Source organism: Falco peregrinus, chromosome 6 (assembly GCF_023634155.1).
Source record: "Falco peregrinus isolate bFalPer1 chromosome 6, bFalPer1.pri, whole genome shotgun sequence".
In the NCBI taxonomy this organism is placed as follows: domain Eukaryota; kingdom Metazoa; phylum Chordata; class Aves; order Falconiformes; family Falconidae; genus Falco; species Falco peregrinus.
Genome location: NC_073726.1, coordinates 90,089,617 through 90,104,652, shown reverse-complemented (window position 1 = coordinate 90,104,652; position 15,036 = coordinate 90,089,617). Strand labels below are relative to the sequence as shown.

Below are 15,036 nucleotides of genomic sequence, written 5' to 3'. Positions count from 1 at the left end.
TGTGTCTCTGATATCAGATTCAGATAAGGCTGAGATACTGAGTGCTACATTTGCTTCTATCTTGACAGTCTCTGTGGCATTTTTGCTTAGAGGCAGGTTCAGAGCAGAGAGGATCTGTTAGCAATGGAAGAGGATCAGGTCAGGGATTTCTGGAGAAATCTTGGCCCAAACCATTCCATGGGATCTGATAAAAGGGCTGCCACAAGAGCTGGCAGATGTCATTGAGAGGATGTTGTCACCTTCAGAAGTTGTGTTGGGGAAGATCTGTGACAAATGAAAGAAGGGAAGCATTGCAGCTATCTTTCAAAAAGGCTAACAGCTTCATCTGTGGAACTACAGGTCAGTCAGGCTCACTTTAATCCCTGGGAGAATCATGGGGCAGGTCTTCTTGGAATGTGTTTCTGGTCACAGAAGAAAGACGGTGACTTGAGAGTAAGTGTAAATCGCAATTGACCAAGTTGACACCCTTTTTTTGGATGAAATGACTAGATTTGCAGACAAGGGGAGAACAATGGGTGTCATACCTTGACTTTAGCAAGGCTTTTTATGCAGTGTCCCTAGCATTGTTGGAGTCCTAAATTGGGATGTCCTAGTCTGGATGAATGTCTGCCTACATGGGTAGAAAACTTGCTAGATTGTGAAGCCTGCAGGCAGTGGTTAATGGGTTACAGTCCACATGGATGCTGGTGGCAGTGGAGGAATGTAGAGGTTTGTTAGTTGGGGGTTTTTGTGTGGCCTAGGCAAGGGACAGAAAACAGTGTCATTGGGTTTATAGACAACAGCAAAACATGGAGTGCAGTCATTCAGTATGAAGGCAGGATTGTCGTTCAGAGGGAGCGGGAGGGGTAGAGGCCTGCATGAACCTTGTGAAATTCTGCAGGGGCCGTGCAGGGTCCTGTACCTGGATGAACCAGCACCCTGCACTTGTGCAGGCTGGGGACTGACTGGCAGGGGAGCAGCTCTGCTGAAAGGTACCTGGGAATGCTATGGATGGTACAGTGCATCAGCAGTGCTCCCGGGCAGCAAAGGCAGCTGATAGCATCCTAGGCTGTTTTAAGGCATGCTTAAGCCGGTGCATTAAGGAAGTGGTTATTTTCCATTACTTGGCACTTGTAATACTCTGTCACCTAACATCTGGTTTGTGACCCACCCAGTGCTGGAGAAGTGCTGCTAGATTTGAGCAGGTACAGCAGAACGCCACCAATGTGGTCAGGGGCTGGAGCGCAGTTTCTCTGAGGAGAACCTGAAGAGACTGAGCTTGTTCAACCCCAGAGAAGAGCAGGTTTTCAGGGTACCGAACAGCAGCTGCCAATACCTGTGGGAATATAAGAAAGAAGGCTGGGCCAGAATGTTTGCTGAGGTGTATTAGCAGGTTATCAAGGTGATAGTCCTAAACTGAAGTAGGGGAAGTTCCATGTGGATACGAGGAGAAAGCTTTCTGCCTCTAAGCATAACTAATCACTAGGACAGGCTGCATGGAGTCATTGTGGAGTTCCTACCCTTGGAGGTTTTTAAGACCTGCCTGCAGAAAGTCCTGAGTAACCTGTCTAGAACTGAATGTTGACCTTTCACGGAGGAGGGTGTTCAGTTAGAGACTTCCTGGGCTCCCTACCCCAGTGAACCTGAGTGATTGTGTGTCTTAGAAATTGTAGCTGGTGACTCGTCTCTAAGCAATGACTGATACCACTGAGAAGCTAAGCAGCGAGATACACTCTGGAGGAGTGCAACTCTCCTGTGATCTCTTTTTCAGAACCCTCTGTCATGCAGAACAGCACCCTGACATCCAGGTGTTAACTATGGTGCAACTGAGGGAGGTGAATACCTGTTCTGTGGTGGGGAGGTGTCCTGGAGGAAAGGTGTTGGCTTTCTGGTGTTAGCTGATGATGTTGGCAACATGTTGAGTTGTAGCTAGTAACTCACTTTTATGCAATAGCCAGTACCTTGAAACTGAGCAAGGCAGGGGACTGTAGTTGTCTCTGATCTCTTTTCAAACATTTCTGGGAAGGAGAACAGCAGCTTGCTGGCCAAGCATGCAGATGACAATGGTATAAATGAAGGAGGTAAGTGCTTGTGCTATGGAGCACTCTGTTCGTTGTGACTTTTGCCTTAACGCTTCTTGATGTGAAGTTACGGCTGGCACCATGGGTGCTGAGTGCTTTCTGTGCTTGACCTTTGCAGGATCTGGAAGGGATTGTGAGGACGGTGTGGAGTCAGGTATAGAGGAGGGAGGGGAGGTGTTGTATGATTGTCCCGTGGGTGTGGGGGATGTTCGTCAGGGTTATTATGGATGCTAAACAAATGGCCCAGCTCTCATTCAGATTATTCTGAATAATCTGAAGATTATTGAAAAGAGAAGGGGAATTGTTGTGAGCTCCAGGATTGTCTGAGTATTGCCTGTTGTTCTTGCAGAAGTGACCCAGGATGCAGAAGGTGGAAATGGGGAGCAGCTGAGCAACCCTCCCTGCTGCAGTACAGAAGGTATGTGAGGGTGAAGCTCCCTGTGTCTCGGACGAGTGTGCAGACTGGCACAGAGGCCAGGAGTGGCAGTGCTGGGTTGGGCTGTGTATGACCCTGACCCCTTTTTGCTCAAGTAGAAAACAGAGAGAGAGTTATTAGGAGAGAAGGGGCATGTGTGTGTTGGGCACGTGTGTGTGATGTGTGCTAGGAAATCAGATGTTTGTGATGGGAGTGTTCAGAAGACTTGACAATTTAACTAGTTTAAAACTGTAGGATTAAATGTTACTAATATCCGTTAATAATACACCTTTTGCTCATGCTTGCACTTTCACTTTATTCCATGGCTTAACAAGTGATAAAGGCTTATAGTGGCTGAGCTGTCGGTAAGGCGGTATGTTTTTGGTCAGTAGATTTCTGAACTGCATTTCTACCTTGTTAATTATGAATGCTGTTGAACACCGTGTCAAACTAGAGAGATATTGTGTAATGCTGAAGGTTGGGGTTTTTTATTGCTTAGGTGGGCAGCTGTGTTTTCTTTGGTCACAAAGAATGCAGAGTTTACTTATTTTGTGGGGTTTTTTTCCTGTGGCTTGTTGTTTCTTAAACCTACACGGAAGGAAAGCTCTTCTAAATAAACGGATCAGTGTGCCTGAGGGTTGACACATGGAATGAGAAAACCGATTACCCTGTATGAGAGAATAGTCATCAACACTACATCTTATGGGGTACATCAACATGGAGAGTGTCAAAACTCAGATTAGTCCTGTCCCAAATCTGGTAACAGAAGAATGTAAGGGCTGTCCTTTAATGAACTGCACAGACAAGGGCTTACATTGGTTTATCATCCATCCAGACCAGAATACTGTTTCTGCAGTGTTTTCCTGGAGTACAGAAAGACTGTGGAATGCTAACTTGTTTCACTTTTGTTACCAATTAGTTTCACACTGTGATTCCCAAGAAGTGTTAAAGATCATAGGTTGGGAGCTGAGATCACTCTAAATCTGGCGAAGAACACAAAAAGGTCAAGCCCTCACCCAGAGAGCTGTTACTATACCATAAAGTTTGGCATCCAGAGCACGTGGTAGTACTGCAGAAAATCCTGCTGAACACTTACCTGTAGAAAATCCAAAGCTGCCATCTGTGAAACAGGAAGGTTCCAGGCAGAATAGTTGAAGCTGTAGCGTAGTGCTGTATCTCAGAGTCTTTGGTCTTTGTGACAGCCAGGTGGTGGAGACAGAAGTAATTTCCTCAACCTAGCAGATTCAGTGGCAGCATGCCATCAATAGTTGTGAATTTCTTGTTACCAAGGGATGTAGTTGAAGTACATGACCTGCTTAGAAAGAATTTCACTGGAGTTGTGTAAGATTTTTTTTTGTCTTAGAAGTAAAACTGTCAGTAAATATGTAATAAAACTTTCTCATTACTGGTGTGTCTGCAAAGCTTGCACAGATTAAGATGATACCAAGAACCATTGCTGAACTTTGAATCCAAAGAGGGCAATCGACTTACCTGAGTTTGAGAGACTTCCTGTAATTTACCATAGTTCAAGCATGCTTTACTCTGACTCTTGGGAGCTGTCTTTCCTGTGGATGGGTAAAGATTGTTCCACGTAGATGATAATTTGTAGGATGTCTAGAGCCAATCTGGCCACTTACTCTCAATAAAAACAGAGGTCTTGCTCTTTGGACCAGCTCTGGTGTTTATTGCACGCCTCTGTGAGCCAGTTTAACTACCTCATGTAGCCAGAAACTGGGCCAGCAGAAAAATTATATTGGTTTTCTGCTGGACTAATAGGTTAAATCTGATCATAAAGGGCTTTAATAATATAATAATAACTGGGCTGACATACTGGAGGGGATGGAATGCTGGTCAGTGGTGGATTCAAAGGGAGAAAGAAGGACAGGAGACAGGGAAAAGGAGCTGTGGGGTGGAGAGGGCTGTTTCAGTGATAGCAGGACAGGCAGAGATGTGTGGGTGAAACATGTGTTGCATGAAGCTGTCACTTTCTCATACTGTAAAGCTTTGCTGTGCCTTGAGCATGCTGTAGAACAGCCATAGTTTAACTGAGGATGGGCATGAACTGGTTTTGTAGAGCTGAAGCCTTTTACAATGCTGGCTGTTCCGTGTAGAACTTTGCTAGTTTAAAAGCAGTCAACAAATAAAACATCTGTGAAGGAGCAAAGTTTTGAAGGATGTGAAGTTAGGTCAGCTATAGCATAAAAACTGGGTGAGGGAAGAAAGGAATGGACAGAAAAAAATGTTTTGCTATTTGTGAAATAAGATGGGTGACTGCGTCGCGTCTACAGCTTCCTCAAAGTAGGCAGCGGAGGGGGAGGCACTGATCTCTCTCTGGTGACCACTGATAGGGCTTGAGGAAATGGAATGAAGCTGCATCAGGGGAAGTTGAGGCTGGACATTAGAAAAAGGCTCTTCACTGAGAGGGTGGTTGGTCGCTGGAACAGGTTCCCCAGGGAAGTGTCATGGCACCAAGCCTGTCAGAGTTCAAGGAGCATCTGGATGATGCTCTTGGTCATGTGGTTTAGTTTTTGGTAGTCCTGAGAGGAGCAGGGAGTTAGATTTGGTGGTCCCTGTGGGTCCCTTCCAACATGAGATGTTCTATGAAAGGTTTTGTTTCCAAATTTATTAACTGGGTCATCAGAAACTTCTTGTTTTGAGTTGTTTTATCTGATGTAAATGTTTTTTTTTTAAAAAAAAAGATTTAGAAAGCTTTTAGAAAGTGGGTACTAAAAGCCAGTGTGTATCAAAACATATTTGTTTGGTAAGAAATGAAATTTGCAGATTGGCTGAAAACAATTTTCCATTCTTCAAAAGAGAAGGAAAAAATATTGGTTTGTCTGTCATATAGGCCTTAGTTAAGTGGTATAACAATGGACATTTCATACTGGTTTCTGCTTTTTTGTCATAGATCAGTGGTCTCCAAACATTTTTGGTTGTGCACCCCATCAGTAAAATATTATCAGTAAAATACACACCCAATTTATGTATATTTATTTATAAATTATATACATGTGCTACCATACTCAACTATTACATTGATTTTATATATATATATATATTCATGCACAAAACCAGAAATTAAAAAAGGATAAGACTGAAGTATACAGTATTTTAATTTTTAAATGTTATTAATGGTGAAAAAATATTGTCTTCCTGCACCATAATGGATTGCCTTGTGCACACCCCACTTTGGAGATGACAGATGCAGATAATCCATTTAAAGATTCTCAGAATGCACAGGAATGTGGAAGCTAGTGTGTGTCACCTTACTGCTGCGGAGTTTTCTGTGGTGCCAGGTTTGATTCTTCTGTTCGATTACCAGCCAAACAATCATATTCAGATATTTGCCAAAGACAATGTTGAAAAGGGAAAAACAATCTCCAAATGTGAGAAAACATGGATGAGTGGAAGGGTGGGAGGGAGTTAGGACTGAGCGTAAGAAATATGACTCTGTGATGCAGGCAAAACAGCCACAAAAGAAGGAAACAGACTTGACACAGGACGGTATAGCTGGAGGGAAGTTGTGGTGTCTTGTAATAGCAGAGTCAGATCTGGTTAGTTGCCAAGGCGTTATAGTGAAGACCAAATTAATTAAGTCTGTATTATTTGTGGCCTATGTGATAAGCTGCTTTGCAAGGGCTACTTACTTGGCTAAACTGTACTCATGTCATGCTTGAAGAAACCATTATGTTATATCATGTTGAGACATCAGATGTAGCTGTGCATCCTTTGGTGCTGTTTGCAAGCTGTGTGGGGACACAGCATTCTGCATGTTCTGTGGGGAGTGTGAAACCTGATGCTTATCACCACAGCTATAAAATGAGACGAAAACACTAATTTCATGTTCAGGCCCTCTCACTGCATAGACACAAGCAAATAGCAGCCCGCACCCTGGCTGGCTTCTCAATCGCATTCTTTAGTCTCGTCATCAAGCTGGCATAAGTCAGCTGGAGATAAAGCAGTAAATCTGCTTGGATTTTAAGGAAACAAATCATAAAAATACTTCAGGCCTATCCAGGAACCTTGTGAGAACCACACTAAGGGACATCTTTCTTTTTCTCATTGTCTGCAGAGATGAGTAGCATGTGTAGTCATATGCTGCTCTCCTAGATTGTCTCTTGGTATCTTATCCTAGGTTGGAATGATGCTTGAGCTGGACACTAGTGGAAGGGAGAGGTAGTGCTGTCAAAATAAGAGCAAAGACTGAATGACACAGTGCCTTGGCACATCCAGTTGCTTCCCCTTACGCTGTTGCTTTGCGCACCAAGATGGAAACACTGATGTAAGTGGGCCTTGCGTATGCTTTACTGGAAATAAGCCTGGTTAGAGGTTGATGCATGCTGCATGCAGTGGGTTAGGTTGGGCATGTGATCTTGAACTTCCTGGATTCTAACTTCCTGCACTATAACTTCTCTTTGCCTTCAGTTTCCTTGTTTGTTAAAGAAGAGCTCTATTTGCAGTCCTCAAAAGAGAACTCCAAAAGCACTTGGCATTACTGTGTGAAAGAAATAGCAGCAGCAGCATCATATGCATGTGTGATGCACAGCTAATACTAACATTATAGGCCTGAACCTTTGTGTAAAAGTGGTGTCTTATGTGCCTAGTGATGTGACCCAAAGACATGGAGTCAAAACAGCCTCACGGGTTATCAACTGCTTATCAGGTGGCTGGCAGTAAGTGTTAAATATTCTTAATCTGCTCCAATTGCAGAGGAATGTGTTTACCACCATTTAGGTAAAATGGCTAGTGGCTATCATACCATGGGCTGTGTAGCGGCTGTAATTGCTTATTTTGGATCATGTGACAATGTCTTAATTAATCTTCACACTTTATAAGTATTTAAAGCCTGCAGTATTCTTGTATAGCTAGTTCAATTTCTAGAAGACATAATAAATTTACCTGTGTGCTTTTCTTTTTCTTTTGCTTCACATCTTAAATCATAAACAAATGATCATAAGCAATGGAAGAGAAGCGGTAGGATTCAGCGGAGAAGGAGCTGCTGTCTTTTCTCTTGGAGAATTTCCACGAGCACTGAAGTCCACCCATAAAGTACATCCATAAAGAAGGGCTTTGAAGACTAGCTGAGCTGTTTCCAATGCCTGTTTTTCTGAGAGGGGACAGCCTCCATTTCTACTGTCACTGCATGAATATAAATAGGCCAAATCATGGACAAAATCTTTTGTGTTATTTTGTATCTGGTTTTAACAGTGTTCTACTAACATGAAATGTAAGAACTAAGGTGTTTTTTATAACTGGTTTTTAGAGATTAACAAAGTCATATCCATTTGCATGAATGTGGATAAATAGAAAACTAATCAGCTTTTTATGCAATTTTGGATCAGTAGTGTAGTCAGAAGACTGTTCATCCTGCAGCAGTTTTGAAGTTTCCATTTGCTAGTCTCAGTTCTCCAGTAGGAACTCAGTGCTCCAGACAAATATTCTCCAAGATAACTAATCTCCTGGAGATGGCAGAAGAGTGGCACACTGATCGTCTGATGGTGGTTGACTTTGTGGTAGAGCTACAATTCAGTTTGTTGTTGCATTGGAACAGAGCTGCTTCTATTAGCAGTGGTTTGGGGGGTTTCCTGAAATTTCTAATATTTTTTGCACTTTTAGGGTGTGGGGGGGTTTATGCCTTATCTTTTGCTTCACATTGTGCTAAAAGAATGTCAATCTACCCATTTCTAAAGAATAATGATATATTTTTAGGTTGCTTGTGACTGGAAGACAAACTTGAAAACTGAGGTCATATATACACTGAACTTCAAAAAGAATCAAGAATGCCATGTATTAATGTTTTCAGAACATCAGGCTATAAAGTCTGTTTTGTGACTCCTGCATGCTGATTGCTTATGAAAGCTGAGAGCCATTTCAGTTGATTTTGAACTTGGTATGTGTAAAGAATCATGAAGGTTTGACAATGATAACCAGAGATCAGAAACTCCCCCTTCACTCTTGTTTCAACTTATGCCTCTCTTGTTCACCCACCAGCCACTACTATGAAGAACATGTTTCCATCTTCTTGATGATCAGCTTTTGTAGGTACAGGAATGCTGTAGGTACCCTCTCAAAGCCTACTTTTCTCCAGGCTTGAACAAATACAGTGCCTTCAACTTCCCCTCACAGTACAATGCTCTGACCATCTTGGTAGCCCTTCACAGAACCTGCTCCAATTTTATTGATATGTGTCTTCCTGAAGGGGTCCAAAAGTAGATGCAATATTCTAAATGCAGTCTGGTGTGTGCTGAGTAGAGTGGTATAATCACTACCCACAATCTGCTGGCTACGTTCCTGGTAATACAGCCCAGGATGCTGTTGACTGCCTTTGCTGCCAGGAAACACTGCTGGCTCATGTTTGGCTTGCTGCTTACTGAGATCCTCCTGCTTCTTTTTAGCAGAACTGCTGCCCTGCCAGCCAGACCCTAGCTTGTATCATTGCAAGTGGTTCCTCTTCCCAGAGCTTTACATTTGTCCTTATTTAATTTACCTGTCTAGGTCTCTCTGACAGCCTGGCCCTTTAGCATGTTGACTGATTTTCCCGTCTGGTGTCACCTGCAAACTCAACAAGACTGCACTTTATCTCCTCCTCCGGACCACTGGTGGAGATATTAGACCAGCTCCTGCATAGACCCTTGTAGTACTCTGCTTGCCTCAGCCATCCAGGTAGAATACAACCTGTTAGCCGCCATCGTCTCAGCCCAATCATCCACCCAGTTCTTTACTTGTAGGGGAGTGAAGACAGTGGGTTGACTGACATTGATATTATGCAGCTGTGGCTTTGCTTTGACGATGTGCAGCTGTGATCCTACAGCAAAGTGGTTAAATAGCTCTGAGGAGTGTGAGAAAAAATACCTAGATGAAGCAGAGACAAGGAGGAGTGTGGTCTGGCCTCTGGAGGATGGAGAAACAGCATGGACAGTAAAGTTCAACCAATGGTAAAGCTTTTTGCTGCTTACTATATTATTTGTGTTGCATTATTTCCTGACCGCTGTAACTCAGTTGCAACATTTACCTATCTATAGAATCATAGAATGGTTTGGGTTGGAAGGGATCTTTGAAGATTGTCTAGTCCAACCCCCCTGCCATGGACAAGAACATCTTTTGCTAGGTCAGGTTGTTCAAAGCCCTGTCCATCCTGACCTTGAACACTCCCAATGATGGGGCATCCACAGCTTTTCTGGGCACCCTGTTCCAGTGTCTCACCACCCTTGCATCCTTATGTCATCCTTATGTCCAACCTAAATCTATCCTATTTCAGTTTAGGACCGTTGCCCCTTGTCCTGTCACTACTGGTCTTGGTAGTTGACTTTCTCTGTCTTATAAGCCTCCTTTATGTATTGGAAGGCTATAATAAGGTCTCCCCGAAGCCTTCTTTTCTCCAGGCTGAACAACTCTCTCAGCTTGTCTTCATAGGAGAAGTGTTCCATCCCAATGATCATCTTCATGGCCTCCTCTGGACCCCTCTAACAGGTCCGTGTATTACTTGTGTTGTGATGATACTCCAGGTAGTCTCACAAGAGCAGAGTTGAGTGAAATAGTCACCTCCCTGCTGGCCACGTTTCTTTTGATGCACCCCAGGATAAAATTTGTCTGCAAGTGCACATCACCAGCTCATATCTAATTTTTTTTGTCCATCAGTATATATCAAAGTCCTCTTACACAAGGCTGCTTTCAATCCATTCATCCCCCACCCCGTACTGATACTGGGGATTGCCCTGACCCATGTGCAAGAGTTTGCACTTAGCCTTGTTGAACTTCATAAGGTGCACATGGGTTCACTTTTCAGGCCTGTCGAGGTCCCTCTGGATGGCATCCCTTCCCTCGAGTGTATCAACAGCACCGCTCAGCTTGGTGCCATCTGTGAACTTGCTAAGAGTGCATTTGATCCCATTATCTATGTCATTGCTGAAGATACTAGATCGTATTGGTCCCAGTGCAGACCCTTAAGGGACCTCACTTACTACTAGTTTCTACTTGGACATTGAGCCGTTGACTGCAATTGGACGTGGCCATCCAGCCAATTCCTTGTCCACCCAACAGTTCATCTAGTTCACCCATTCAAGCCATAATGTTTTAACTTGAATACAGAAACACTGTGGGAGACTGTGTCAAAGTTTTTCTAAAGACAAGGTGTAAAAATACTGCTTTCCCCTCATCCATAAATCTACTAGAAGATTATCATCATTGTAGAAGACAGTTGGGTTAGTTAGGAATGTTTTACCCTTACTTAAACGTATGTTGACTGTTCCCAACCGCTTTCTCCTTCATGAGCCCAGAAATGTGTCCCAAGAGGACCAGCTCCAAGATTCTTCCAGGGATGAAAGTGACACTGACCAGCCTGTAGGTCCCCAGGTTGACCTTTTGGTGCTTTTTAAAAATAGATAGACTAGAAAAGCTACAAAGCTAGTCGGGGACTTCCTCAATCTTCATGACCTTTTAAAGGTGATAGCACTCAGTGACATCAGCCAGCTCCTCTGGCACCCTTGAACATGTCTGTTCAAGTTCCATGAACTGGTGCGGATCAAGTTTTGCCAAGTAATCCCTGAATTCTGGTAGTTTTTTTCTTGAGCCCTTTGACAAAGCACAGAGCCTGTGAGACTTTGTTAATGAAGACTGAGGCAAGGAACACATCAAGTAACTAAGCCTTCTCTATCTGATATCCTTAAATCACCCCGCTGTTCAGTAATGGGCCTGTAAATTCCTTCTTTTTAATGTAGAAGGTGATACAGCTCTTGTTGCCCTTGATGTTCTTTGCAAGTCTAAATAGAGCTGAGCCTTGGCTTTCCTGACACCATGCCTGCTGCCCAGGCAGTGTTCCTGCATTCCTCCATTGCAGCCTGCCCCTGCTTCCACATCTAGTAGAAGCAATTTTCCCACCGCAGCCCTGCCAGGAGCTCCCTGCTTAGCCAAGCTCATTTCCTGACTTGCCTGCCTGTTTTCCTGACTATGGGGGTGGCCTGTGCTCAGGCTTGGTGAAAGGTCTCCCCAAAAGGCCTGATGGCTCCCTTGAGCTCCACTGCTCTTCGGAACCGTCTCCCATGAGATCCTGCCTACCATCTTCCTGGGTAAGTGGAAATCTGCTCTCCACAGGGCCTGTGCTCTGATGCTTCCTCACGCCTCTCAGGATCTGGACTTGTTTCTCGATTATCACAGCCAAGGCAGCCACTCATGCCCACATCCCCATGCAGCCCTCCCCTGTCAGTGAGCAGCAGGTACAGCTGCACACCAGCCCTCGGTGGTGCACGCGGAGGCCTGCGTGAAGAAGTTGTCCCTGATGCTGCCCAGAAATCCTCCTGACTGCTTGAATTGCTGTGCTGCCTTTCCAGCAGATGTCAGAAGTTTCTCCGTCTGTGCCGGAGTCTGTCAGTTAGAGGCTTCTTTGTGCTGTTTGAAGAAGCCTTTACTTCCCTCCTTACAGGTCTGGTGGCTGGTAGCATGCTTCAACCATGTCATCGTCCCTGCTGGCCTTTCCTGTGATCCTGATGCACGAGCTCTCAGCCAGCCTGTCACCTGCTCTGTATCAAAGCTCCGTACACTCAAGCTGCTCTGCCCAGAGAGGGCAGCTTCTCTTTTCCTCCCTCTGTGACCTCCCTGCAGAGCTTCTACACACCCACTGCAGTGCTTCCATCACGCAGGCTGGCTCACCCAGTCTCAGTTATTCCAGCAGTGTTGCGGTTAACTTGTGGAGAATAATTAATTCTTCTTGCTTGCTTTCCATGTTGCATGTATTTATGTATGTACCTTCATGGCTCCTTCTGCCAATTTGTTGGGGGTTTTTTTTCTGACATCCATTTTGTTCGTGTCACTTTGTACCCCTTTGGACCCCTATCCACTGCTACATAACTAGTAGTTGTTAACAGTGTGGGAAGGATCACAGGTGACTTATGCCCATACCTTGCCCTGTGTTAGGAATCCAAACCCTACATAAAACTTGAGATCTTTTCTTATCATTACACATACTATTTAAATGTTTACTTCTACTTGCACAATTTCTCCTGGTTTTGCAGCTGCATTGCAGGATTTGTTAGAGCTAGACCACCTTACCTCTGCTGTGTCTGTAAATTTGGTCATTATTTATTTTTTAAAAAATAAGATATAAAAAATTCTGCTGTATTTTTTTTGTAATATATACCTACAGTTTTTATTTAACCTTAAAAGTCAGTAACTGATCCCCAAAATAATCTTTAACCCAAAGTGATTTATTTTATATATAGATATATTTTTAAGTCACAGCTCCTGAGCCAAGTGTCCTTCTCCACTCACCTTCAACAGGTTTATTGGGATGATGCTGTCTACTTCTTAGTAACTTTTACCAAATTTCACACAAAGATGTCCTTTGTTATGTGTATTGTGGTAAGTGAACCTGTACCTTGTTTTCCTGCTTGGACAAAGGCTTGCTTTCTGGTATTAGTTTGAGAAATAATGGTCAAAAAAGAATGATTGTTTGGGTGAACTGGCTGAAATTGCTCCCAGAAACAATACCAATTCATCTAATATGCTGCATTCATCCTGTACATTTTAATACTAAATACTATGCAAAAGTCTCACATAGGGTGTGACTGAAAATTCCTTGGCACCTGATATCACCAACTTTGTTTCCAAAGCAAAAAGCGACAGCCTTCAAAAATAGTAAACAGTTATGACTGACTGACTACAGTTGCCAGAATTCTTCAGCACAAGTCATGAAATTCTGGAGCTTTATCAGAAGTAGAAAAACCCACTTATGTGGCAGGCTGATGTAAGACCAAGAACCACAGTCTCTCCAGTGCCTCACTGCCTGCTTTTACCCACTCGCTTTGCACAGTGTCTGCTGTGCATGATAAATTTCTGCCCACTGGTTAGAAGTATAGACCTTGCAGTTTTCAAACCAAGAGTGAAGCTCGGGGCTTTTTTTGTTGGTATTGTTTCTTCGGGGTTTATGATTAGACGGTTATTTTTTTCGTATGAATGTGAAGCCAGACATTTGGGAGAATAAATAGGTCTAATTTCCTGCCAGTTTTGGTGACAGCATTTGCAGTGCCATTCCCATTGTCCCTCTCTCCAAATGTCTCCTGTACAGTAACTAAAGAAGAATAAATATTTTTTTCCATGAAAAAATTGTGTCCAATCTTACCTTGCAGTGAATGCAAAAATAAGCGTTTTCAATAGCAAAGAGTAGAAGCTCACTGGAGATGCAAACAGTTACTTCTGGCTTGTGTATGTCTTGAGTCCAGGAAACGCTGAGTGTATTCCAGGAAGTGAGCCTGCCCTCCAGTAGTCCAGAGTCCCAGCTCATCCTGATGTTGAGACCTGAATGTTGCTAATAATAGAAACTCACAGTGAGTAGAAGCTGCCGCTAAGTACTCGTGCTCACAAGATGCATCCCAGTTGATTCCTTGGTCCTGGCTCCTTCTCTTTGTATTAGCTTGAAACTACTGAAGCAATGCCTGGAGGAGATCTCACTCCTCATTAATCCCAGAATAAATGAGATCAGAGCTCAAGTGCTGGTATGCAACTGATTTTATGGATTTTGGGCATCAAATTCAAACCACAGTTGTGAAGGCAGCTTTGTGTTGTGCTGACACGTATAGGCTAGCTTTCTGTTGTTCACAAACACCCTGTCCTGGATCTAGCTGGGGAGGTTGAAAAGTTACACCATCCTCACGTTATCGTTGGCTGTGTGACTGTTGGGAACAATCTCTGACAAATTACGGCATGAAAGCAGTGTGAGTTGAAAGCGCCTTCGTTGGTGCCCAGGACTTAACTTCATATGGAGCTCCACAGGTAGAGTTCGGAGGCCTGGCTTCCAGGAGCAGCACTGCAGCGAAAGCTGGAACATTGACAGGTGGCATGGTTGTCTTTCGAGCAGACTTGTATCTATGCCTTAAAACCAGGGGCTGGTGACACCTGGCAGACTGCAGGGAGGTGATGCGCACTCGGTGTGGCACGCTGCTGCTGCAACACAAGTTTGCAATGCTCTTCAAGCAGTAGCAAGTTAATTTACTAACGCCCAAAACAGCAAGGGGGAGGTGAGCTTGTGTGCTCCCGCTGTCTCTGGGTGCAGTTTGAACTCTGACGTAGGTACAAGGACATGAAACATTTCTGTGGACCCTAAAGAGCATGTGAACAAAATTCTGAGGAGTTTTGCCTTGGGGTTGACCTTAAGGGGATTTCCCTCCTTAAAAGGTGGTGAGCAGAGTGGATTGTAGGGCACCATGTGGGCCACTGTGGCTTGACTAGTGCAGTTATGGGAGAAATCATTGTATCCTCTGCCCAAAGAGGTATCTTAAGTTTCTGCTTTGTCAATTTTTATATGAACCAAATATAAAACTTGGGTCAAAATTTGGGTATAATGCAGCTTCTGCTTCATCCCTGATGGATATCTGAGGACAGGCCTGTGAGTCCCATAACTTGTCAATTTTTTCTAGCAGTTAGAGAGACAAACTGTGCCTCTCCACTTAGAAATATCCATTCCTAGCCTTAAAAAACTCAAGTTTCTTTTAAGTTTCTTTCCCATTTAGACTGTGTTTTCCAATTCTATCCTATCTGGTTGTGCTTGCTTGCCATTCCTCTTCAGTGGGG

At 43.8% G+C, this 15,036-nt stretch overlaps 1 protein-coding gene across 9 annotated transcripts in view; it reads left to right on the top strand.

Moving 5' to 3' along the window:
- CD58 (CD58 molecule) overlaps positions 1-15,036 on the top strand; it is a 49,836-nt gene that overhangs the window by 21,770 nt on the left and 13,030 nt on the right. For 4 of the 9 annotated variants that reach the window (XM_055808408.1, XM_055808407.1, XM_027777841.2 and 1 more), the window contains 3 exons: positions 1,992-2,060; positions 2,410-2,478; positions 7,434-13,572. In XM_055808408.1, coding sequence (XP_055664383.1) covers positions 1,992-2,060; positions 2,410-2,478; positions 7,434-7,453 — 158 coding nt within the window. In that variant the 3' untranslated portion in view covers positions 7,454-13,572. Of the gene's footprint in view, positions 1-1,991; positions 2,061-2,409; positions 2,479-6,610; positions 6,758-7,433; positions 13,573-15,036 lie in introns of those variants that run through there. The other 5 variants (XM_055808410.1, XM_055808409.1, XM_055808405.1 and 2 more) reach the window with 4 other exon arrangements.